Source organism: Mirounga angustirostris, unplaced genomic scaffold (assembly GCF_029215605.1).
Source record: "Mirounga angustirostris isolate CCGP_5_RB_7025 unplaced genomic scaffold, mMirAng1.0.hap1 SCAF_12, whole genome shotgun sequence".
Lineage (NCBI taxonomy): Eukaryota > Metazoa > Chordata > Mammalia > Carnivora > Phocidae > Mirounga > Mirounga angustirostris.
In genome coordinates this window covers 105,694,711-105,715,161 of record NW_026991720.1, presented here as the reverse complement: position 1 = coordinate 105,715,161, position 20,451 = coordinate 105,694,711, and the positions used below count along the sequence as shown (strand labels likewise).

The window sequence follows — 20,451 nt, the reverse complement described above, 5'->3', positions numbered from 1 at the left end:
GTCAAATAAATAAAATCTTAAAAAAAAAAAAGAAAAAAGAAACACTGTCTTGCTGGGCTTGTCAGGTCCTTCCTTTTCTTTGTTTTTAATTCAATATATTGTTTCTCTTAAAATCGTGTCTACACGGTGTTACTATATGTCTTACAAGGAGATAATGTGTATTTTTGGACTGAAGTGACCTACAGTGTGATACTCTCTTTAGGCGCACAACAGAGGGATTGGACAATGCATGACTCAGTGCTCACCGCACTAAGTGCAGTGACCACCCGTCACCGCGCAAGGTGACTATAGACAACACTGTTGGCTGTACTTTTCATCAACTTTCCCTCTGCTGTACTTTTCATCCCTGTGACTTATTTTATGACTGGAAATCTGTGCCCAGTAATCCCCTTCACCTATTTCGCCCACCCCTCCACCCCCTTCCCTCTGGCAACCACCAGTTTGTTCTCTGTTTTGTTGGTTGATTCATACTGTATTCTAGATTCCACATATGAACAAAATCATACGGTATTTGTCTTTGTCTGACTCACTGCACCCTCTAGGTCTATCCATCTGGTTGCAAATGGCAGGATTTCCTTCTTTTTTACGACAGAGTAGTAGTGGTCTTTTTCTCAATGCTGTTAGTTCTTCCTACGTGGTAGTGCCTGAGGGAGTCAGCTGACAAGATCCTCCCTCCATACTTGGGTCCGGATGCCTTTAGCACATGGTCAACCACCCTCAGAATGTGGAAGACACTGGCTCTGGGTCTGGTTTTGCACCCTAGATCTATCATCTGAACCCACCAGGAGTCAGGCAGCTCTGTGTTTACCCTCGCGCAAGAAGACCACAGAGGGAAGTCAGTTAAGGGGAAGACAGCGGAGTCCTAGGGTCACCTCTGAGGACATCTCACGCTCTCAGACTGAGGAGCAGCTGACCAAAAAGGGTGATGGCTTTGAGGAAACAGGAACGCAGACAAGCTGCAGTTGGAGGGACAGGCATGGAAGCGTCTAGACAGCAACCAGAGGGACCTCTTTAAAATATCACCAGATCACACTGCTCTGTTTTTTGCCTCAGATTTTGTTACACCTAGAACAAAGTGAAAAGTCCTTCCCTGACCCACAGGGTCCTCCAGGACCCAGCTTCCCTCCCTCCCCTTTTCCCTGTGCTCCATCATCAGCCCATCATTAGGCTGCCTCCCACTTCAGAGCCCCAACACATCTTGTTCCCTCTGCCCAGAGCATGTCTTCCCAGATATCTCCCACAGCTGTGCTCCCCACCCCATATCCAGTCTCTGCTCCAGTGTTACCTCTCCAGAGAGGCCTTTCCTAGCCTGTCAAGTGGAAATAGACTCCACACCCTAGAGCAGAAAGCAGAATCCTGCCACCCCCACCTTCCCACACCAGGGACCCCTACTTAAGAGCCTTCTCTAAATGGAACCCGGGTCTCTCTGCTTTCCCCTCATCCATGCGGATGCACCTGGTTACCACACTGAGCTGATCTATTCCCAGAACAAAGAGACCTGCCTCTTTGGCACAGCCTGATTCAGGCAAGGTGGGTTCTCCCCAAGTTGACTGAAATGTTGAAAAGTGCTCCCAGACCTCTTAGGGGTCCAGGGACCTGAGGCTGGGGCCTGGCAGCCAGGTGAACAAAGACACCGGTAACCAGGAGGTGTTTAAATAGAAAACATTCCCAGAGAAAGAAGAAAAAACAAAGATGCCCTGTGACAAGAAGGCTGAAGAACAGTAAGACTGAGGGCTGAACCTCTCTGAATATGGAGAAGAAAGTCGCCTGAGGGGGTCTGAGGGAGAAACAAGGACAGAGAAGTTACTGAAGAAAAAAAAGACATGATGGGCACTAAGGAGGGCACCTGATGTGATGAGCCCTGAGTGTTATACGCGACTGATGAATCATTGAACGCCACATCTGAAACTGGTGATGTACTATGTCGGCTAATTGAATTCAAATCAAAAAGGAAAAAGGAAAAAAAAGATAAGAAATTGCGAGAGCTGGGAGGCCTCCAGTTGCTGGACCTCACTTTTCTGATGCAAACACAGCAGCGAAGTCAGAGTGGAGAACGGGAAACCTGCACCTTGCATAAGGGAAGACGCAGGAAGGACGGGGAGGGGGCTGTGTGCAGGCAGAAGCTGCTGAAGGGAAGCAGGGTTTGCTCAGGCCCTAAGACTTCCGCGGGTTGGGAGAAGGTAGCTGCCCTGCCATCAGAGGATGTCGGGGCTTCTGCTGAGACCAACATCAACGACGTCCAGAAGTGCAAGTGGACATAACCTGTGAACAATGTTTGCGCCCAAATGGAGTCGACAAGCCTTTATCTGCACAATCAGACCCCAACAGCTAAGATTATGGTAGCTCATTTGGCAGCAAGCAAGTCCTGAGCGAACTGCCACGAGGCCATGTAGTCTTTTTTTTAAGATTTTATTTTATTTGATAGAGAGACAGCGAGAGAGGGAACACAGGCAGCAGGAGTGGGAGAGGGAGAAGCAGGCTTCCCGCTGAGCAGGGAGCCCAATGCGGGGCTCGATCGCAGGACCACAGGATCATGACCTGAGCTGAAGGCAGGCGCTTAATGACTGAGCCCCCAGGCGCCCCGAAATTTTTCTTTTTTTTTTTTAAGATTTTCTTTATTTATTTGACAGCGAGAGAGTGAGCACAAGCAGGGGGAGCGGGAGAGGGAGAAGCAGGCTCCTGGCCGAGCAGGGAGCCCGACGCGGGGCTCGATCCCAGGACCCCGGGATCGTGACCCGAGCCGAAGCCAGACGCTCAACGACTGAGCCACCCAGGCGCCCCGCCATGTAGTCTTTCCATAACCCGCTTCGGGGACTTTTCGGTGACGTCGCTGCAGAAACGTGAGCGCAGGCTCCCCGGAGCGCACAGGATCAGCTCGGGGCCGCGCTTCTGAAATCCCAGAGACTCGCGCGCCTGTGCTGGGGCCGTGTGTGTGCAGGGCGGGGAGCGGGGCCCCCCGCGCCGCCCCGTCCTCCACGAACCGAGGGGCAACGCCGGCGAGGCCCAGGAGGCTCGGCACAGCTCCGGGCGGGCTGGGGCTGCTGCGGCCCGCACGTAGCGTTCCTTTCGCTCGTGCACGCCTCAGTCACACATCGGGCGCACGTCGGAAGGCCCCGCAGAGGCCGTCACGAGCCCAGGAGTCTCAGAGCAGCGCGCTGACTGCGACAGGAGAGGAGACAAACGCACGCGGCTACCAGGGACCCCGCCCTCCCCTCCGGCCCGCCCGCCCTCGCTTCCGCTTCCGGCCGCGGGTGGGCGGGGCTTTTCCGGCCGCGGGTGGGCGGGGCTTCCGGCCGCGGGTGGGCGGGGCCGGAAGCGGCGGCGGCGGCGGTCTCAGGGGCCGGTCATGGCTGCGAACCTGAGTCGGAACGGGCCGGCGCTGCAGGAAGCCTACGTGCGGGTGGTCGCCGAGAAGTCCCCGACTGACTGGTGGGCGCCGCGCCGGGCGGGCCGGGGGGCGGGCCGGGGCGGGAGGGGGCTCCCGGGGCGCCCGCGAGCCGCCGTCCCCGGCGCCGTCCCCAGCCGCCCCGCCGAGCGCGAGGGGCCCGCCCCCCCGCCGGCCTCCATGTTGGATTGTGCGGCGCGCTGGGCGGGCGCCTCGCCAGGTTCTCGTTCCCTGCCGGCGCTGGCCCGCAGCAGGCGGCTCCCCGCAGCCGTCCCTGACCGCGCGGAGGCCGTGCGCGGGGTCTTCCCGGCGCTGCGTTCGGGGAGGGGCCTCTGAGCGCCCCGGGCCCGCCTGCGAACGGGGCCCTGCCCCCCGGGCGGCGGAGCAGGAGGTCGGGTCGGGGGTTTGGTGTCTGGGTTCCCGGGAGTGTGGGCTTCAGAGCCTCCGTCTCTCCGAGAGTAGCCCTCCCTGCGGGAGGCGAGTGACGCCGCGATGCCGGCCGCCTAGTTGGACAGAGGCCCCGACACCCTCCCCTGGGCCGTCAGCGTGGGTTCCCCTCGCGCCCTCGGCGGGGCTCTCGGGCTCCGGGAGCCAGGTCTCGAGCCTCCGGGATGGCCCGGGCAGCCCGCGCAGCCCGCGCGCAGGCCCGGCCCTGCGCTTGCTTCGGCTGTCCGCACTGGCCAGCTCTGCGCGCTGCAGGCCTAAGAAGGATGCCGAGTACGGCGAGCCCGGGTGACCGGCTGTGGGGAGCCTCTTCCCGAGGCCCGGGCCGGCCCCCCGCCGGGTGACTGCCGCTGTGCCTGGCCGGTCTCCGCGCGCCGGCTCCCTGCGGCCTTCGTGCCGTGTCCGGTTGCGCCCTGAGGATGTGCGCCGGGCCTTTTGGCGAAGAGCTTCGGAGCCCTGCTGCCTGGGTGCGCAGACCCCTCTCGGGCCTGGGACACGTTGACCCAGACGGGACTTGTTGCGGGGGAACCCAGCAGCTCCTCTGTTGGGAACCCAGCCGAGTACTTGGGAAGGGGGTCTGCCAACCAGCGGAATTTCCCTACCTTCTCTTTCTCATAGTGCTTTGGGAAGTTCACTCACGCCTCAGGCACTTCTTTTTCTGAGCGTTTCTAGATGTCAGCTCCCCACCCCGCCTCCCTCCTGTTCCCAGGGGGCCGTGACACCTCTTCTGTTACTCCAGAGCCACGCTGAGCGCCCCGTTTCACATCCACCGCGGCCACCTGCCTTTGAGCTGGCAGCGTCTCCGCCCCTTTCCAGTCCTGCTCAGTTGGGCTGTTGCTGTTTTATGCGCTCTCGAGTATCTGGTGTGGCCCTTTCCGATGTACCTGCGAGACTGCTGGGCCTCCTGCCTTCCTTCAGGTCTCTTCACTCTCAGGGACCATGTCCCACAGCCCAGCTGGCAGCTCAGGCCTCCCGTGCTCCTAGCTTTGCCTCGGGCTTCTTCTCAGAGCTATGCTCCCACCCTGGTCTGAAACTTACCCGGCCCAGCTTCCCTCTGTCCCTCGTGAGGGTGCTGAGCCTCGAGCCCACCCGTCTGGCAGCACTCCAGATCACACCGCCCAGTGGCATGACCCCCGCTTTCTGCTCTCCCTGTCACAGCCATTAGGCGTCTCAACAGATAATGTGTGGCGGGTCCCCACTCCTTAGCGGAACAAGTATCTAGACCATGTCACTCCTGTGCTTACACTTCAGCGGCTTCCTGTTTCACATTAAAGCCCAGACATCTCACCTCTGCTGCAAGGCCCTGTGTGGCTGGCTCCGGACCCCCTCCCGCCACCCCTCCCACTTGCCACACTGTTTGCCACCACGGTGGCCTTCTTTCTCTTCCTCAAACTGGCGAGCTGCTTCCTCCTCAGAGCCCTTGCTCTTGCTGCTTCCCCATTCTAGAGCACCTTCCACATCGTCCCAGGGGGCTCCCCAAACTTCTCAGCTCGGACACTGCATTCTTGGAGAAGCCTTCCTCGACTCCTGGCTCCTTGTGTGACTTTCCCCAGACACGTGCCAGACACCTTCACTGGTTTTCCTGGCACCGTTCTCTGCACCAGAGGGCTGGGCCCTGCCTCTGTCCCCAGAACAGTCAGCAGTCAGCGCCCGGATGCACAGTGACCTGAGCAGGGTACCGAAGGTGTGGTAGAGGGTGCCAGCAAGAGGAGGTGGTCTCCGCTTTGGTGGGTCATGAAAGGTTTCCCAGGCAGAGTGGGTGGCGTCGGGCTGGGCCCTGAAGCCAGGTGGGGCGGGGAGCAAGTGTATCAGCTCTCCACCACGGGTCTTTGTCCCGGTTCCCAGATTGTTCTAGATTGAGGCACGTTTGTTTACCTCCAGCACCCACTTCACTACCTGACCGGACATTGGTGTGTGTCGCTGTGTTTCTTTTTTTGTTTCCCATTAGAAAGTAAGTTCCATGGTCAGGGCCTCTGGGGATTTATTGGAAGTTTCATGCCTGTGAGCAGCAAGGAGCAGCTTCTCAGTAGGTGTGTTTGGAAGAGATTAATGAGTTACAAGGCGCTCATGCGCCACACTCCATGAGCTGTGCCCAGGCCAGCACACCTCTCTTCCACGGTGATTTGAAAGAAGGATGGGAGTCCGTTGAAAGTGGGAATGAGCCTCTGAGCTGGGAACATTCACGAAGGTGGCTTAGGCTGGAGCCCTGGGTGGAGGGGAGTGGAGTTGGAGGGCAGGTGGCAGGCATGGAGCTTGGCTCTTACGAGCTGCCGGGTCCCTTCTTGGAAGCAATCTCTGCTCCCTGCTGCTTGTCTAGTGTCCCCGTCTTCTGCAGCCAGGGCTTGGTGGCTTCGAGATGTAAGGGCGGCTTTCCCCCGGGAGGAGGGCTGGCCAGGACCCTGGCCACCAGAATCTGCACGTCCACCAACTCCCACGTCTTATCCCTGTTTGTCTGCATGTTCCTTTTAGTGTCTCTCCTCAGAGACCTGTCCCCTCATGCCAACCAGACCCTCGGGGCCTGGGTCTCCTTTCTTCAGACTTTCTCAGGCTAGGCAGTTCTGCCCGGTGGCTTTAGCAAGGCTGTGGGGAAGCCGAGTGGAGGCTGATTTGGTTCCTGTCAGATTCGGGGTTTTTTGGGGGGTTGGTTTTTGGTTTTTTGTTTTTTGTTTTCAGATTTTATTTTTAAGTGATCTCTACACCCAGTGTGGGGCTCGAACCCACAACCCCGAGATCAAGAGTTGCACACTCCACCGAGTGAGCCAGCCAGGCGTCCTGGTTCCTGTCCCACTCCTACCCCGCAGCCCCTAGCTGGCCCTCCTTGGCAGCCTGTGCTCAGAGCATGGGGGATGGCCCGCTAGTTCGGGTTCTGCCTTTGACTTGCTATCTGCTGGGTCAGCACCCCTACCCTGTGGTCTGCCAGCACTGCCCGGAGCTGAACTGCGGCAGAGTTGGTGTTGATGGTTGGGCTCCATGTGGACTGTGGATAAGCCATATCTTCCAGAATGTTCTCCATGCTTAACCTCTGTTCTGGTCAAGGGACTTCCCATGCCCCAGGTGTGATAAAATTTGCCGTATTTCCTCAACTCCTCTGGGGCTCCAGTTCACAAGCGTGAATCTTTCCCAGAGTTCTTAGGAATAATTAGTCTCACAGGAAAAGAAAGGGGCAGCCCAGGGTCACCTATGGAAAGTTATGGCTCCTCCAGAAAGAGAACTTTGCCTAACCAAGGAGTCTGTCCTGTGAGAAGCCTGACTTCATGCTGAGTCATGGCCCGTGTGGCTTCTGGGTTTTCCAGAAGAGTCCCAAGCCCAGAGAGACCTGCTCCACCAACTCCTCAGGCTTTCAGAAGACAGAGCCGACCTGCACGAGGGCGTTGGCGGCCTTCCCAGCTGCCTAACGTGCACACTCGGCTTCCTGCTCCTCCTGGGGTGCTTTGGGTTCAGGAAGGTGCAGAAAATTGCCTTTATGAAACCTTCCAGCTCTGGGGCGCCTGGCGGGCTCAGTGAGTAGAGCATGCGACTCTTGATCTCAGGGTGGTGGGTTCCAGCCCCACGTTGGACGTGGAGCCTACTTAAAATCAAACAAACTTCACAGCTTAGTGTTCTCAAAGTAGACGGAGGCTCCCCTTCATAGGTTTGTCCCTCAGGAGAAGCCGCCCTGCAGAGCCCCTGCCTCGCAGGTCAGAGTGGGGCCCACGCTCCGCTCGTGGTTAGTGCGGGAGGGCAGCCGACCCCCAGAACGCAGGTCACAGAGCTAACATGTTTGTGTTTTGTTTCAGGGCTCTCTTTACCTATGAGGGTAACAGCAATGACATCCGTGTGGCCGGCACTGGGGGTGAGTACGACCCGGTGAGGCCGGGGGTTGGGGGGCATCAGGAGGCAGGTGTGGGGGAGGGGAGAGCATGGCAGCCGTCACTGCTCCCTGGCGGCCGGCATCTCAGCCATCACAGCGAACGGAAGGTGTCCCTGCGTGACCCTCCCCACAGTCGCGTCAGAGTTGGGGAGCCACACACCGCCTTGTTACTCAGCGAACACTCGGCAGTGCCTTCTCCGCTTGCCATAGAGTAGTTCCGGCAGCCTGTTCTAGAAAGCCGTTCCCTCGTCTTTTTAGGAGGATCGCAGGTGGCCGTGGCGTCCTGCGCCCTGCGGTGCCTGAGGCACCACCCCCAGGGCCGCTCACGGGGCTCTGTTGTGAATGCCCGGAGTGGGGGCTCGGGCCTGCCCCTACACTCCCCGCAGCCTGGGAGGGTGTGGGGGTGCTGATAAGAAGCACAGCCTCCGTGTCGGGACAGTGGCTGAGGAGGGCCTGCTCCCGCGCCCCCGTCACTCCCCCGTCTCTACGGGGAGGGTCTGGGAGCTGAGCCCAAGCGTGGCTGCAGGACAGTCCCACCTGCTCGGGCCCTTTGTGGGGTCCAGGCAGGCTGTTGCGGACACGGCCCATTTGGAAGCCTGGTGCCTAATTGGTAGCAGAAGTGGCATTTTTTATTTCCGGAACTCCCCGTGGATTTCATAGGAATGGTTTTTAAACTGGGGTGTGTAAACCATCACCTGAGGTCCTGTCACAGATGCACATCCTGGGGCTCCGCCCGCCCCCCAGCTCCTGTAAGTCCGCTTAATGGGAGCAGGACCGGGAGTCTGAATCTAATGCAGGCGGCCCTGACAACCCTGGTTCAGAGGCAGGTTGGGTTTCCCTTGCTGTGGGCGCTGTGCGGGGCCGGCCACAGGTGCCGGGCCCGCTGACCCTCCACCCCATGCCTGCTGCAGAGGGGGGCCTGGAGGAGATGGTGGAGGAGCTCAACAGCGGGAAGGTGATGTACGCCTTCTGCAGGGTAAAGGACCCCAACTCCGGCCTGCCCAAGTTTGTCCTCATCAACTGGGTACGTGGAACGGGGGGGCCCTGAGTTCTCATCTGGGTGTGACCCAGCAAAACTGCCTTTCCTTCTTTCCTTCTTTGCCTTCTGCGATTGGAGCGGAGGAGGATTTGCCTTCAGGGCAGCTCAGAGACGGTGAATGAACAGAAGAGTGGGAGAAGTCCTTGTGGACCCAAGGACAGTGGGGGCCTTGCCAGCCCAGAATCCCACCCTCCTCCCCCAAGCCCAGAATTGTTCCTACAAAATCGAGGATAGAGGACAGTCGCAGGACACCCTTGCTTTTGTCCCCCTTCAGAGTGGTCCTGAGGGAGCAGAGGGCCTGGAGAAGGCTCAGAGAGCATGGGACCCCTGGGTAGGACTGGGAAGTTCCGAGCCCTCCCCCCTCCCCCCGCTCCCAGCGGAAGCTGGTGGTCATCCTGCCTCAAGAACCTCCTTGACTTGGAGGTGCGGGGCTCGCTTTGTCCTCCACTTTGGGGTCGCGGTTTTCCCTCTGCTGGGCCCCCAGGGAGGGCAGCGGCTTTGCGGGTTTTGGGGGGGTCACACTGGGTGTGTTGTGTTGCAGACGGGCGAGGGTGTGAACGATGTGCGGAAGGGAGCGTGCGCCAACCACGTCAGCACCATGGCCAGCTTCCTGAAGGTGAGGCTGCCCCCTGAGGGCCTCCCAAGGTGCCTGGGTGTGGGTGAGCAGCAGTGGCAGAGCTGGAAGTGTGCCCACACCCCGATGCTCTCCCTGGACTCGAGGGCGTGACCAGAGGCTGCTGCCCAGGAGGCCACGCTGTGGCCAGAGCCACCAGCAGGCTGGCCTCCGCGGGAGGAAGGATGGATGACTGTCCGTTTCGAGCCCAGGGAGGATCATCTGCAGCTGGTCCTGGGACAAGGCTAGGCCCGGGCTTCTGTTGGTTTTGTGAGGGTTTATTCGGCCGTGTTGTCAGGATCTGGAGGAGAGGGAGAGTTGCGTGTGCCCAGCCACCTCAGCGTGCCTGGTCCCTTACGCGTTCCTTTCCAGCCCACCTTTGCGTGGATTAACATCAGTCCTCAGAGTGGAACCTCGTTTAGGTCCAAAAGCATTTGCGGTTTGCTTGTCAGGTCACTTTGCGTGTCTTTGGTTACTGGCAAAGAGACTCGGGACTTTGATTTCTAGTGTGCCAACACTTCTGCAGATAAGCCTCAGTTTCTCCATGTGAGAGCTGAAAGAGGATCCCGAGCTCATTGGGTGTTACCTGACAGGTCACGGGTCTGACTTCTGAAGAAGAAATTGGTGGCTGGGGCACCTGGCTGGCTCAGTGGGAGGAGCACCGACTCTCGATCTCAGGGTTGTGAGTTCAAGCCCCGGGTTGGGTGTAGAGATACTTGAATAAATAAGACTTAAGAAATTTTAAAGGAAGAGGAAGAAGAAATCGGTAACTTGCTTTTTGTAGAAAATATGTTTCCAGATCCTTTGTAAAGTTCGCTTTCATGAATCAGAAAGGGGCTCTCCGGTGCCTGGGCCTGCGGCAGGGGGTGTCCGGCACCTCGGAACAGGCCGTAGGCAGGGCCACAGAGCGCAGAGACCGCGTGCCCATGCTGGGACAAGTGCAGCGTGTTTGCCTCAAGGCGGTTTGTTGGCCTTGAGGAGAGTGAGCCTGGTTCCCAGCGGGGTGTCCTGACCTCAGCCTTGGGCAGCAGTTGTCCACATCGTGCACACTGAGGTGTGCATCCTGTCCTGTCCTGGAGTTGCAGTATCTAAGTGCTGTTCCGCCGCAGGGGGCCCACGTGACCATCAACGCACGGGCCGAGGAGGACGTGGAGCCCGAATGCATCATGCAGAAGGTGGCCAGAGCCTCGGGTGCCAACTATGCCTTCCACAAGGAGAGCAGCCGTTTCCAGGACACGGGCCCCCAGGCCCCAGTGGTGAGTGCTGCCTGGGCCCGAGGGTGGCAGGCCAGGAGCCAGCAGACGGGCTGGTTTCTCCCTCGTGGGGCTGGGCTCCTGCCTGCCTGGCTCCTGGTCCCTGAGCCAGATCACGGTGCAGATGGTGACCCCGGACCGGACGGAAGCCGGAGCTGCCCCCTGGTGGGGCAGGCGCTAGTGGGCCTGAGGAGCAGCTCTCTACCCTGCCTGGGGGTTCCACTGGCCGTTCTGGAGCCTCTTACAGCCCAGGGACAGTCCAGTCACGAGGCCACGGCACCAGCGTGTCCTGCACAGTCCCGGATGGTGGGCTCCATGGAGGAACTTGAGGTGGTGGATGGGCAGGCCCCTCCCAGTCAGGGGCAGACACGAGACCTCCCAGTTATGGGGAGCCCAGTTCCCCGAGGCACGGCTGGGGTCTGTGGAGATTTCTCTGGGCACTGCCACGGTGGTCAGCTGTCTGAGGCTGGTGGACGGGCTTCCATCCGCAGGGGCCTGGTGCAGCCAGAGACCCCCTCGGCATTGCCCGGCGGTTTCCAGGGCCCTTGGGCCGTCTTGCTGCTTGCTGGGCGCTGTCCCCACGGTTTTTGCTGGTGTCCTGCGCTCCCGAGGGCGGCCCCGTAGCGGATCCTCTGTTCTCCGCAGGGCTCTGTGTACCAGAAGACCAACGCCATATCTGAGATCAAAAGGGTTGGCAAAGACAGCTTCTGGGCCAAAGCAGAGGTGAGTGCTGCCAGGCGCATCGAGCACAGCTGCCCCTCACAGAGATTGGGTGGGCCAGGTGCCATGGAGCCTTGCGCGCCGTTGCTCGGTTTTTCTCCCCATAAACTCACGGGGGTGCGTGTGTTCTCGTACGCGCCTGTGCTTGAGTGGAGGCCGAGCGGGGTTGGGCCGCAAGGCTGGTGGGCGGTCCCTCCTGGCCGCTGCACGGATGCCCGGGGGGCTCCGGGGCTTTAGGGCAGGCCCAGCTGGCCCGCCCTGCGGGTGCTGAGTGGGGCAGGCGGGCCCGGCTGTCCCTGCAGAAGGAGGAGGAGAACCGCAGGCTGGAGGAGAAGCGGCGGGCGGAGGAGGAGCGGCAGCGGCTGGAGGAGGAGCGCCGGGAGCGGGAGCTGCGGGAGGCCGCCCGCCGCGAGCAGCACTATCGGGAGGAGCCGGGCGGTGAGGCCGGACCCCAGAGGTGAGGCCCCAGAGTTAAGGTGGAGGGAGGGTGCCAAGTGGGCCGCGGCTGGGCTGCAGCTCCCTCCTCCCTCTGCCCTCCCGGCAGGAAGAGTGAGCAGCAGGAAGTACTTCCAAGGAGCAGAGAGGAGCAGGTGAGACTGGGGTGCTCCCCCCACCCCCCCCCGAGAGGGTCTGTTGCAATAATGCTGGGGGGGTGTTCCTGCTGTGCCAGGGGGAGGGTCCTGCAGCCAGCTGGAGGTGGCAGGGGAGAGGACAGTGAAGGGCAGAAGTGGCTGGCGTGGGCCTCAGCCCGGTCCTGGACGAGGCCCGTGAGCCCCTCCTCACTGCCGGGTCCACGCGCACCCCTCCAGGAGCCCATCAGCCAGACAGCACATCCGCGCGAGATTTTTAAGCAGAAGGAGAGGGCCGTGTCCACCACATCCATCTCTAGCCCCCAGCCAGGTGAGTCTTCCCGCTGGGTCTAGCCACGAGGCAGGGGCAGGCTGAGGGGAGCCCGGGGTCCCAGTGTGGGGTCCCCAGAGGGAGCGACAGATGTGTCAGAAGGTGACAGAGGTGAGTGAGCAAGGAGAGCGTGTGCATTTAAGAGTGGCTTCTGGGAGGGGAGCCTGGGCCGCAGGTGTCCCTTTCCTGCCCGTGGCCTCAGCCTGCAGAGACCTGGAAAAGAAGGGCCACGTGTGGCTTCAGAAGGGAGACCCTCCAGCCCGGCCCCATTAACCCGTGGTGCAGCTTGCACGTGGTGGCTGGGCCCCGCAGCCTCCGTCACTCAGCTCTCTGGCCCCCAAGGACGCCGGACAGCAGCACCGTCAGCTCCCCCACGCTGGGGGGCTGCTCGAAGCGTTCTATGTGTGATGTGTTTCTGCAGCGCCTGTGTCCCCCGTTCCCCTCCGCCTCCGTCTGTGTGACAGCCCCTGTCCTGGGGCAGGTCCACCGTCCAGGCAGTGCAGGGTACAGAAACAGTGGACACGGCTCGTCTTCCCCTCGTCCAGCGCTGGTGTGTTTACCTTTGTTTGCAGGCAAGCTGAGGAGCCCCTTCCTGCAGAACCAGCTCACCCAGCCAGAGACCCAGCGCAGCACAGAGCCCACCCAGGCCTCCTCGAGGCCCAGGGCAGGCAAGGCGCTTGGCCACCCCGCGGGGGGGAGGCGGTGCTGGGGGTGGGAGAGCGGGAGGGAGAAGGAGGGTGTCCGCTCCCCTTACCGGGGCTCAGGGCGGGCTGCGCCGTCCCGTGCAGATACCCGTGAGGAGCCAGTGGCCGGTGCTCCGCTGTGTCCAGCGCAGGCAGAAGAGGAGGCTGTGTACGAGGAGCCCCCGACGGTGGGTCCCCTGCGGCAGGGCGCGGCTGTGAAGGGGCCATGTGCCCAGAGACACCCTCCTCGTGCCAGTCGTGGGATGCCCGACTCCCGACGGCTCGCTGCATGTGGAGTCTCGTTTACCGTTGGAGCAGGCCCGTGGAATACGTGGTCTGGCACTCCTCTGCCCCGCGGGAGGCCCGGGGTGGGGGGACATCGTGGGGGCAGTGGCATGGCCGCAGCCCCTGCCCTCTGTGTGCTGTGCCCCTCCCCCCAAGCCTGGTGTGAGCCCATAACGAGGACCCCGGATTTCTGTTCTCTCCACGCGGGTCAGGCGCAGCAGCAGGATGCCGGCTCTGAGCCCGCGGACCACTACCCGGGGCTGGGCGGTAAAGGGCTCTGTGCCCGGGCCCTGTACGACTACCAGGCAGGTAATGTGCGGTGGCCCGGCCACTCAGGCTGCAGGGCCCCACGTCAGGAGGCGGGCTTCAGGGCTCCCTTGGTGGGGGGACGGAAGGGTGAGGGCACGATGGGGTGGACGCCCTGCACAGCCCAGGCCTTCCCGTGCACTCCGGGCAGCGTCTGTGGGCAGGAACCCCAGTTGCCAGCGTTGTGCTAGAGCCCGAAAGTGTGACCAGAGGGGTGGGCGGACCTGCACGCCGGGCCCCCGGTGGCCTGGCTGCAGGCTCAGGGAGCAGGCTGCTGTGCGGAAGTGGGGGGCCCAGGGTCAGGTTGTGCTGGAAAGTGTGTCGGGGGCGGGGGGTGGGCGTTGGCTGCTGGAGTGGTGTCGGGAAAGGCCCCCAGCTTCAGTGCCGCCTCCCGCAGCTGACGACACGGAGATCTCCTTCGACCCCGAGAACCTCATCACGGGCATCGAGGTGATCGACGAGGGCTGGTGGCGTGGCTACGGGCCAGACGGCCACTTTGGCATGTTTCCTGCCAACTACGTGGAGCTCATTGAGTGAGGACCCTCCGCTGCTGGCTGCGCCGAGGCCGTCCTTCCCCTCCCCGCCCACACGTGCTTTCCTCACTGCCGGGGACGTGGCATCCGTGGTGCAAGAGCCCCACGGCACTCCTCCGGGAATGGGACCCCCCAAAGAAGACAAGCCCTTGGGCTCCCTCAGACTGGGGTGCTCAGCCTGTCACCCTAGATGCAGCAATACCCCGTGATTCCCCAACGTGCTCCGGCAGCTGCCGGCCCTCCCAGCCAGCCTGGCCTTTGGCCCCCACAGGGGACGTGGAGCCAAGCCCTGCTTGGCCGGCCCCTCCGTGGCCTCTGCCGGAGGAGGGTGGCGCTGCCCCACCAGGCGGTCTGAGCCGCGGCCTTTGCCTTTTTTTCCCTTTCCTCCTGGCTCTAAAGGGTGGTGGCTCCAGCTGGTAGTGGTCCTCGGGAACGGTGACCTTGGCGTTTAGGACCAAAATCTGAGTGGGTCGTGACGGTTTGGGCAGCAGTAGGTCCCCTTTCTGGATCCCGCCCTGTGCTCTCAGTCCCCTGTCCCTCTGCCTGGGCTGCGGACTGTGGGCAGTGGGCACAGGGATGACCGAGCCCCCGTCTGAGCGTATGGTCAGCAAACCCGTGTCCTTCGGAGTGGAGCGCCCTGTTCCGCCGGCCCTGGTGTGTGCTCCACCGGATTCTGGTTCTGGAAGAGGGACCGGAGCGGCCGCTCCCTGCTCTCTCACCCTGCCTATCCCGGCCCACCCGTGTCTGCTTTCAGAGAGAGAACTTGCCGTGTTGTGGCCTGAATGCCCCCGTGTGGAAACCGGCCCCTTCCCGGGTATGCGTGGGCGGTGTGTGCAGGTGCGTGCGCGCACACACACCCCCAGACCTCGGGCGGCCGTGGGCCCTGGAGGGGCATAAACGTAAAGATGTGACTCGAGTCGTCTGTTGCATGTCCGCGTTCTGGGAGGGGCTGAGGGCCGCCCGCCTGCCCGCGCCGGGTGTGCGTGGAGTGTGAAGTGAGGTGCCTGGAGCCCACCGCGTGCCGGGGCTCGCGGTTCCTCTTGTGCTCTGGCAGGTGCCAGGTAGCAGCAGCCTGGCGTGGCGGCTGCACCAAGGAGACCGCTGGCCCCGGGTGGTGGCAGATGGCCCCTCTTGTCCCCTGGGCTGCGAAGGCAGGCCTCGCCAGCCCTGATTCTCTGCCCCCGAGCTGCGGAAGATCCCGGAGTCCCCTGTTGCAGGCTCTGAGGCCAGCGGTGGGCTTGACCTCAGATGTGGGGACGCCCGGGGTGTGGGGCTCGGTACCACCTCACCTTGCCCACCCTGGGGCTGCAGGGACGGCAGAGGACAGCCCATCTGAGGGAAGCGGCCATGAAGTGGTGTCCTCGCTGCAGTCCCTGCTCACTGGGGAGAGCTGGGTCACCCCAGGCACCCCGATTCTAGAGCGAGGTTACCAGGGGGTGGTTCGGTTCCTGGCGTCACCATAGGGGGCCTGTTAGGAGTTACCTGATAGCCCAGCTTGGGGACGAGACTCCTGCCCTTGGTTCCTGGGGCCCTCTCACCTAATGGGGGTGGGCAGCAGGGGCCGCATGCCCTGGGGCAGGGTTCGTGGAACCCCTAGCTCAAGGACTCGGAGCCGGGCATGCCGGGCCACGCTGGACTCGAGGTGGTAGGTGGAGGTGCCTTTATTGCCAGAAGCCCACCCTTCACTTGGCCTTGCCCTGGGCGGCCACAGCCTCCATGGCCTTCCTCACGGTTTCCTCATCACCCAGGAACCGCATGGGCTTGGTGGGCTTCAGCGCCTGGTCCAGCTCGTACACGATGGGGATCCCCGTGGGCAGGTTCAGCTCCATGATGGCCTGGTCCGACATCCCTGGACCGGGGGAACGGGGTCCTTAGTCCCCTCGGCCAGTGCGCCAGGCAGCTTCCCGCCCTCACGTTCAGCAGGCCCTGTGACCTTTATGGGCCACAGAGCCGGGCCAGCCAGGCAGCAGCCCACCCCCCCCCGCCCACAGCGAGCCCCCCGCACAGATGCCCCTGGAGAAGGTCAAGCCGGTAGTGAGAGACCGAGTGGCCTGCAGAAATAGCCGTGGCAAACCGGGACCTTGTGCCCCCAACCAGGAACCACTGGGACCTGGGGCCACGCCATTGGGTCTTTTCGGTTTGGTTTCTAGAGCGTTCTAAATTCTAGCCATCAGGAGCAGGGGTGCTCCTGACAATTGGGGGTGGAGGGACAGCGAGAAGGGCTTCCTGTGACCAGGGTGGAGGGGAGGCTCTGTGGGTGGAAAGGGAAGGTTTCCCAGGGAAACCTGACCCTGCCGGCCTTCGCAGCCCCTGGCCTGGAATAGCAGCTCGACCTTTGCAGCTCCGACACCCCCCTCCCCCCCCAGCCAGTTCTCCAGGCAGTGGGAGACTGCAGTGACGCTGGCCTCCGTGCTTCTCTCCCAGATCCGGCCCCTGGAAGGGAGGGGCACAAGGTGGTCTTGGGGAGGGTGGACGGGGGCTGGGCAGGCCTAGGGGGCCCGCCTGTCTGTGTTCTGGCCAGCTACCCACTGACCCCCAGAGCGGGGGGTTTGGGGCTCCCCACCTACCGGCCTTCTTCCCCTTTCCACAGTCCCGAGAAGCTTGAAGGCCGTTGGAGGCTCAGACTCCCAAGGATCTGTATGTCTAAGGGAGCCCGGTGGAGATGCACGCCCCGAGCTCCTTAGTGGGAACCCAGCTACAGGCCGGGGTCGAGGACTGCTCCACCCTAGCACCCTCTTAACTGGTCTTACCTTTTCCTTGCGTGGGTGTGAGCTGGGGTCCCCTGCCCTGGGCCTCATGAGGCCCCCCCCGCCCGACCCCGGAGAGGGTGGTTGAGACCCAGCGAGTGGTGTGACTTGACCAGGGCCACACAGCAAATGGATCTGGAGCCAGACGGCCCTGCCTTGACCCCGGGCGGCCTTGGGCACGGCCTTCCCATCTTTCCCAGGTTTGTGGCCAGGAAGCCAGGCCAGCCCCAGGCCTCTGGACCCCGGGTCGGAGCAGCAGATGTTTCCACCCACATCCTCCAGAAGGAAGCTCGTATGTAATGTCCCAGTACATAAACAAGTGAAACAAAAATTTTACAAAGTGGGTTTTTTAAGTGGTTTCTCAGTCCTCCCAGTTCAGTTTGAACTCTGACCCTGAGTGTTCATGTGTGCAGAGCTGCCTGGGCAGGGGCCTTGTAGCTGAGATGAGCATTTGGGGGTCAACCGGTTCAAGGGCATGTGCCCCGTCCGCCCCCCAACCTGCCTCCGCCCACACCCCCTGCAAGGATGGGCCTCACCTTCCAGGTGCTTGACGATGCCCCGCAGGCTGTTCCCGTGGGCCGCGATGAGCACTCTCTTGCCAGCCTTGATCTGGGGGGCGATCTCCTCGTCCCAGAAGGGCAGGGCCCGGGCGATGGTGTCCTTGAGGCTCTCGCAGGTGGGCAGCTCCCCGGGCTTCAGGCCTGCGTATCGCCGCTCCTGGGGGCGTCCACACTGCTGTTCCCTCCCCAGGAAGTCAGCCCCCGCCCCCCGCCCGGGCTGCCATCCCCAAGGCCCTGCCCCTAGACCCTCCCCTGATGCCCCAACAGCCCACCTTGCTGATGGAGTTGTTGTAGGGGTGCTTCTCATCCATGGGGGGCGGCGGGATGTCGAAGGAGCGCCTCCAGATCTTCACCTGCTCCTCCCCGTGCTTGGCGGCCGTCTCGGCCTTGTTGAGGCCCGTGAGGCCGCCGTAGTGCCTCTCGTTGAGGCGCCAGGTGCGCACCACGGGCAGCCACATCTGGTCCGTGCCATCCAGGATGGTCCAGAGGGTGCGGATGGCTCGCTTCAGCACCGACGTGTAGCAGATGTCGAAGTCCATCTTGGCGTCCTTGATGGCCTGAGCGCCCCTCTTGGCCTCCTGGGCCCCCTTCTCGCTCAGCTCTGCGTCGAACCAGCCACAGAAGCGGTTCTCCTGGTTCCAGGTGCTCTCGCCATGCCGGACCATCACGAGGCGGTGGGTGGACATGGTGGTGCTGGGGACCGCGGCGGGCTGCGGACGGGGACCGCGGCCTCCCAGGTGCACCCAGTTTTATAACAGTCTGTCCCCAGCCCCCACCCTGGCCAACTGCCAGTCAGCATTCCAGGCGGGACGGGCGGCGGCAGGTGGCCAGTAGCAAAGCTTGGGGGAGGGCAGGCCCAGAGCCGGCCTTAAAATAGCCCCAGCAGCCACCAGCGCCTGGGCCGGGTGGGGCTGCGCGCAGGACCGGGCATGAAGGGCAGGAGTCTGAGACATGCCTGAGAGGTGGGGCTGCCAGGGGCAGCACGGATCTCCGAGCACGACTCCTCTGTCCGGCAGGAGGGCTGATGCTGTGGCCTCAGGCAAGAGGCACATGCCCAGGCCCTTTCTGCTGGTCCTTGTCCACACAACTGGGGGCGAGCCTGCATTCCCCTAAGGGAGCTGGCCTGTGTGAAGGGGAGCCCAGGGGTGTGTGCACGCAGGCGCCTGTGTCTGCCCACGTACACATGCATGTGTGCACCCGTGTGCGGGCACATGCATGAGTGGTGTGTTACGTGTATACACGCGTGTCCGTGTCTGTCACTTGTTGCATGTGCATATGCGCATGCCTGTGAGCTGCCAGGAGGTTCCCCCAGGGGCTCTGCTCTGCTCAGCGGGGCGTGAGGGCTGCATGGGGGCTTCCCTCCCCCGCTCCCTCTGCCCTGCCCGCAGGGCGAGTCCTAAGGGAGCCTGTGGCCCATGGCCAGGCTGGGAGGGACCGTGACGTCACCTCTGCTAATCCCCTCAAGGGACAGAAGGGAGTGAAAGGTCAGGTCGCTGTGGGCAGGGTCAGGGGAGAGGGTGGGGGCCGTAGCCCTGCGGCAGGCGGTCCGGACCTGCAGGAGAGGGCACGAGGCGGTAGGGTGGGCAGGGGCCTGGGCTGAGCCGGGCAGAGCTGTTTCCAAGACAACCGGGGGAGATGGAGGGGTTGGGCCAGAGGGGAGCCGAGGATGCTGCCACACTGTCCCACCCAAGCCAGGCTTGCCCCTCCCCACTGAAACCACCTTTCAAAGAAAGAGAAATCCAAGAGTCATGCCCCCCAGAGGTACTGGTTGTTGGGTTCATGCCCAGCTCAGCAGGAGCACCCACAAGTGGGCCGAGGTTGAAGCTGGGGGACCAGACCTCTGCATTCAGATTTGGGGGGACAGGCTCCCCTACACCTCCTCCCACCCCACTGCCCTAGCGACCACACCCTTACCCTCTCAGGCTCCTGAAAATGGAACAGGGTGGGCGGGAGGCCAGCAGAGGGGTCAGCTACTACACTGAGACCTGGACCTGAGTGTGCGAAGCCCTGACCTCTCTCCCTCCAGCCTTGCTATCCACCCAGGGGACAGCCTCCCAGCTCTGGGTCCCTAAGATGGGGGCTCCACACCCCAAGGCCACCCTCCTAGCAGCGCCACACGTAGGCCTTGCTGCTCCAGCTCTGCCCTTGTTAGAGCCACATCTCCTATATAAGGTCTACTTTTTGTTCCCTTGGCCACTAACCAGGCCCTGGGGGCCCAGCAGACAGCCAGGCAGGAAGCTCCTGTTCAGTGGGGGACAAGATACAAGCAACTCAACAAGCTCTTCTCTTTCATCCCAGCTAGCAGGAACGAGTAAAAGGGGATAGGGAGAAATGGGAGAGCAGAAGGGGGCAGAGACGGCCCCTTGGAGGTGCAGCAGAAAGCCAAGGACTCGCCAGGACGAGTTCTGGGGGAGAGCACTCCAGCCAGAGGGGCGGCAAAGAGCCAGTCCCTGGGTAGAGGGGCAGAGGGCACAAGGGGCTGGGCTCTGCGTCCTGATGCAGATCCCTGGAGAGCTTGAAGCATGACTTCACGAATTTTATCTTATTTTGTTTTTAAGATTTCATTTATTTGACAGAGAGAGAGAGAGAGCACGAGCAGGGCAGAGGGAGGAGAAACAGGCTCCCCACTGAGCAGGGAGGCCGACGTGGGGCTCGATCCGAGGACCCTGGGATCATGACCTGAGCTGAAGGCAGACGCTTAACGACTGAGCCACCAGGTGCCCTGATGATGTAGACATTCTAACGCTATTAATTCTTCCAAGCCATGAGCATGGAATATCTTTCCACCTATGTGTGTCTTCAGTTTCTTTCATCAGTATCTTAGTTTTCAGTGTACAGATCTTTCAACCCCTTGGTTAAGTTTATTCCTAGGTATTCTGTTATTTTTTGGTGACATTATACATGGCATGGTTTTCTTAATTTCTCTGAAAGTTCATTGTCAGCACGTAGCAACACAACTGATTTTTTTATATTGATTTTGCCTCCTGCAACTTTATTGAATTCATTTATTAGTTCTAACAGGCTTTTTGTGGACCCTTTAATGTGTTCCATGTATAAGATCATGTCATCTCCAAATAGAGACAGTTTTACTTCTTCCTTTCCAATTTGGATGCCTTTTATTTCCTTTTCTTGT

The 20,451-nt window shown here is 61.5% G+C and overlaps 2 protein-coding genes across 3 annotated transcripts; one reads left to right on the top strand and one right to left on the bottom strand.

Moving 5' to 3' along the window:
- The first annotated feature begins 3,272 nt into the window (after positions 1–3,272).
- Positions 3,273–14,922, top strand: DBNL (drebrin like). Of its 2 annotated transcripts, XM_045865012.3 has the most exons (13): positions 3,273–3,429; positions 7,606–7,661; positions 8,591–8,703; positions 9,260–9,334; positions 10,441–10,587; positions 11,230–11,307; positions 11,607–11,761; positions 11,849–11,894; positions 12,114–12,204; positions 12,777–12,872; positions 12,993–13,075; positions 13,385–13,481; positions 13,876–14,922. In XM_045865012.3, exons 1-13 carry the CDS (start codon positions 3,347–3,349, stop codon positions 14,013–14,015), a joined length of 1,260 nt encoding a protein of 419 aa, XP_045720968.2. In that variant the 5' UTR covers positions 3,273–3,346; the 3' UTR covers positions 14,016–14,922. The 2 variants fall into 2 exon arrangements, with proteins under 2 accessions (XP_045720968.2, XP_045720969.2); XM_045865013.3 differs by lacking the exons at positions 8,591–8,703; positions 9,260–9,334.
- Positions 14,923–15,654: 732 nt separating this feature from the next.
- Positions 15,655–18,084, bottom strand: PGAM2 (phosphoglycerate mutase 2). Its single transcript, XM_045865014.2, has 3 exons — positions 17,591–18,084; positions 17,295–17,475; positions 15,655–15,860 (listed from the first exon to the last, which is right to left on the bottom strand). Exons 1-3 carry the CDS (start codon positions 18,002–18,004, stop codon positions 15,694–15,696), a joined length of 762 nt encoding a protein of 253 aa, XP_045720970.1. The 5' UTR covers positions 18,005–18,084; the 3' UTR covers positions 15,655–15,693.
- Between the last annotated feature and the right edge of the window lie 2,367 nt (positions 18,085–20,451).

Excerpts from the sequence above, each read along its gene's own strand:
- DBNL (XM_045865012.3), top strand. The coding sequence starts at position 3,347 with ATGGCTGCGAACCTGAGTCGGAACGGGCCGGCGCTGCAGGAAGCCTAC. Across the intron at positions 9,335-10,440 it reads CCATGGCCAGCTTCCTGAAG|GGGGCCCACGTGACCATCAA; the intron begins GTGAGGCTGCCC and ends GTTCCGCCGCAG. Across the intron at positions 10,588-11,229 it reads CGGGCCCCCAGGCCCCAGTG|GGCTCTGTGTACCAGAAGAC; the intron begins GTGAGTGCTGCC and ends TGTTCTCCGCAG.
- PGAM2 (XM_045865014.2), bottom strand. The coding sequence starts at position 18,004 with ATGTCCACCCACCGCCTCGTGATGGTCCGGCATGGCGAGAGCACCTGG. Across the intron at positions 17,476-17,590 it reads ACAACAACTCCATCAGCAAG|GAGCGGCGATACGCAGGCCT; the intron begins GTGGGCTGTTGG and ends GGACGCCCCCAG. Across the intron at positions 15,861-17,294 it reads CATCGTCAAGCACCTGGAAG|GGATGTCGGACCAGGCCATC; the intron begins GTGAGGCCCATC and ends CCCCCGGTCCAG.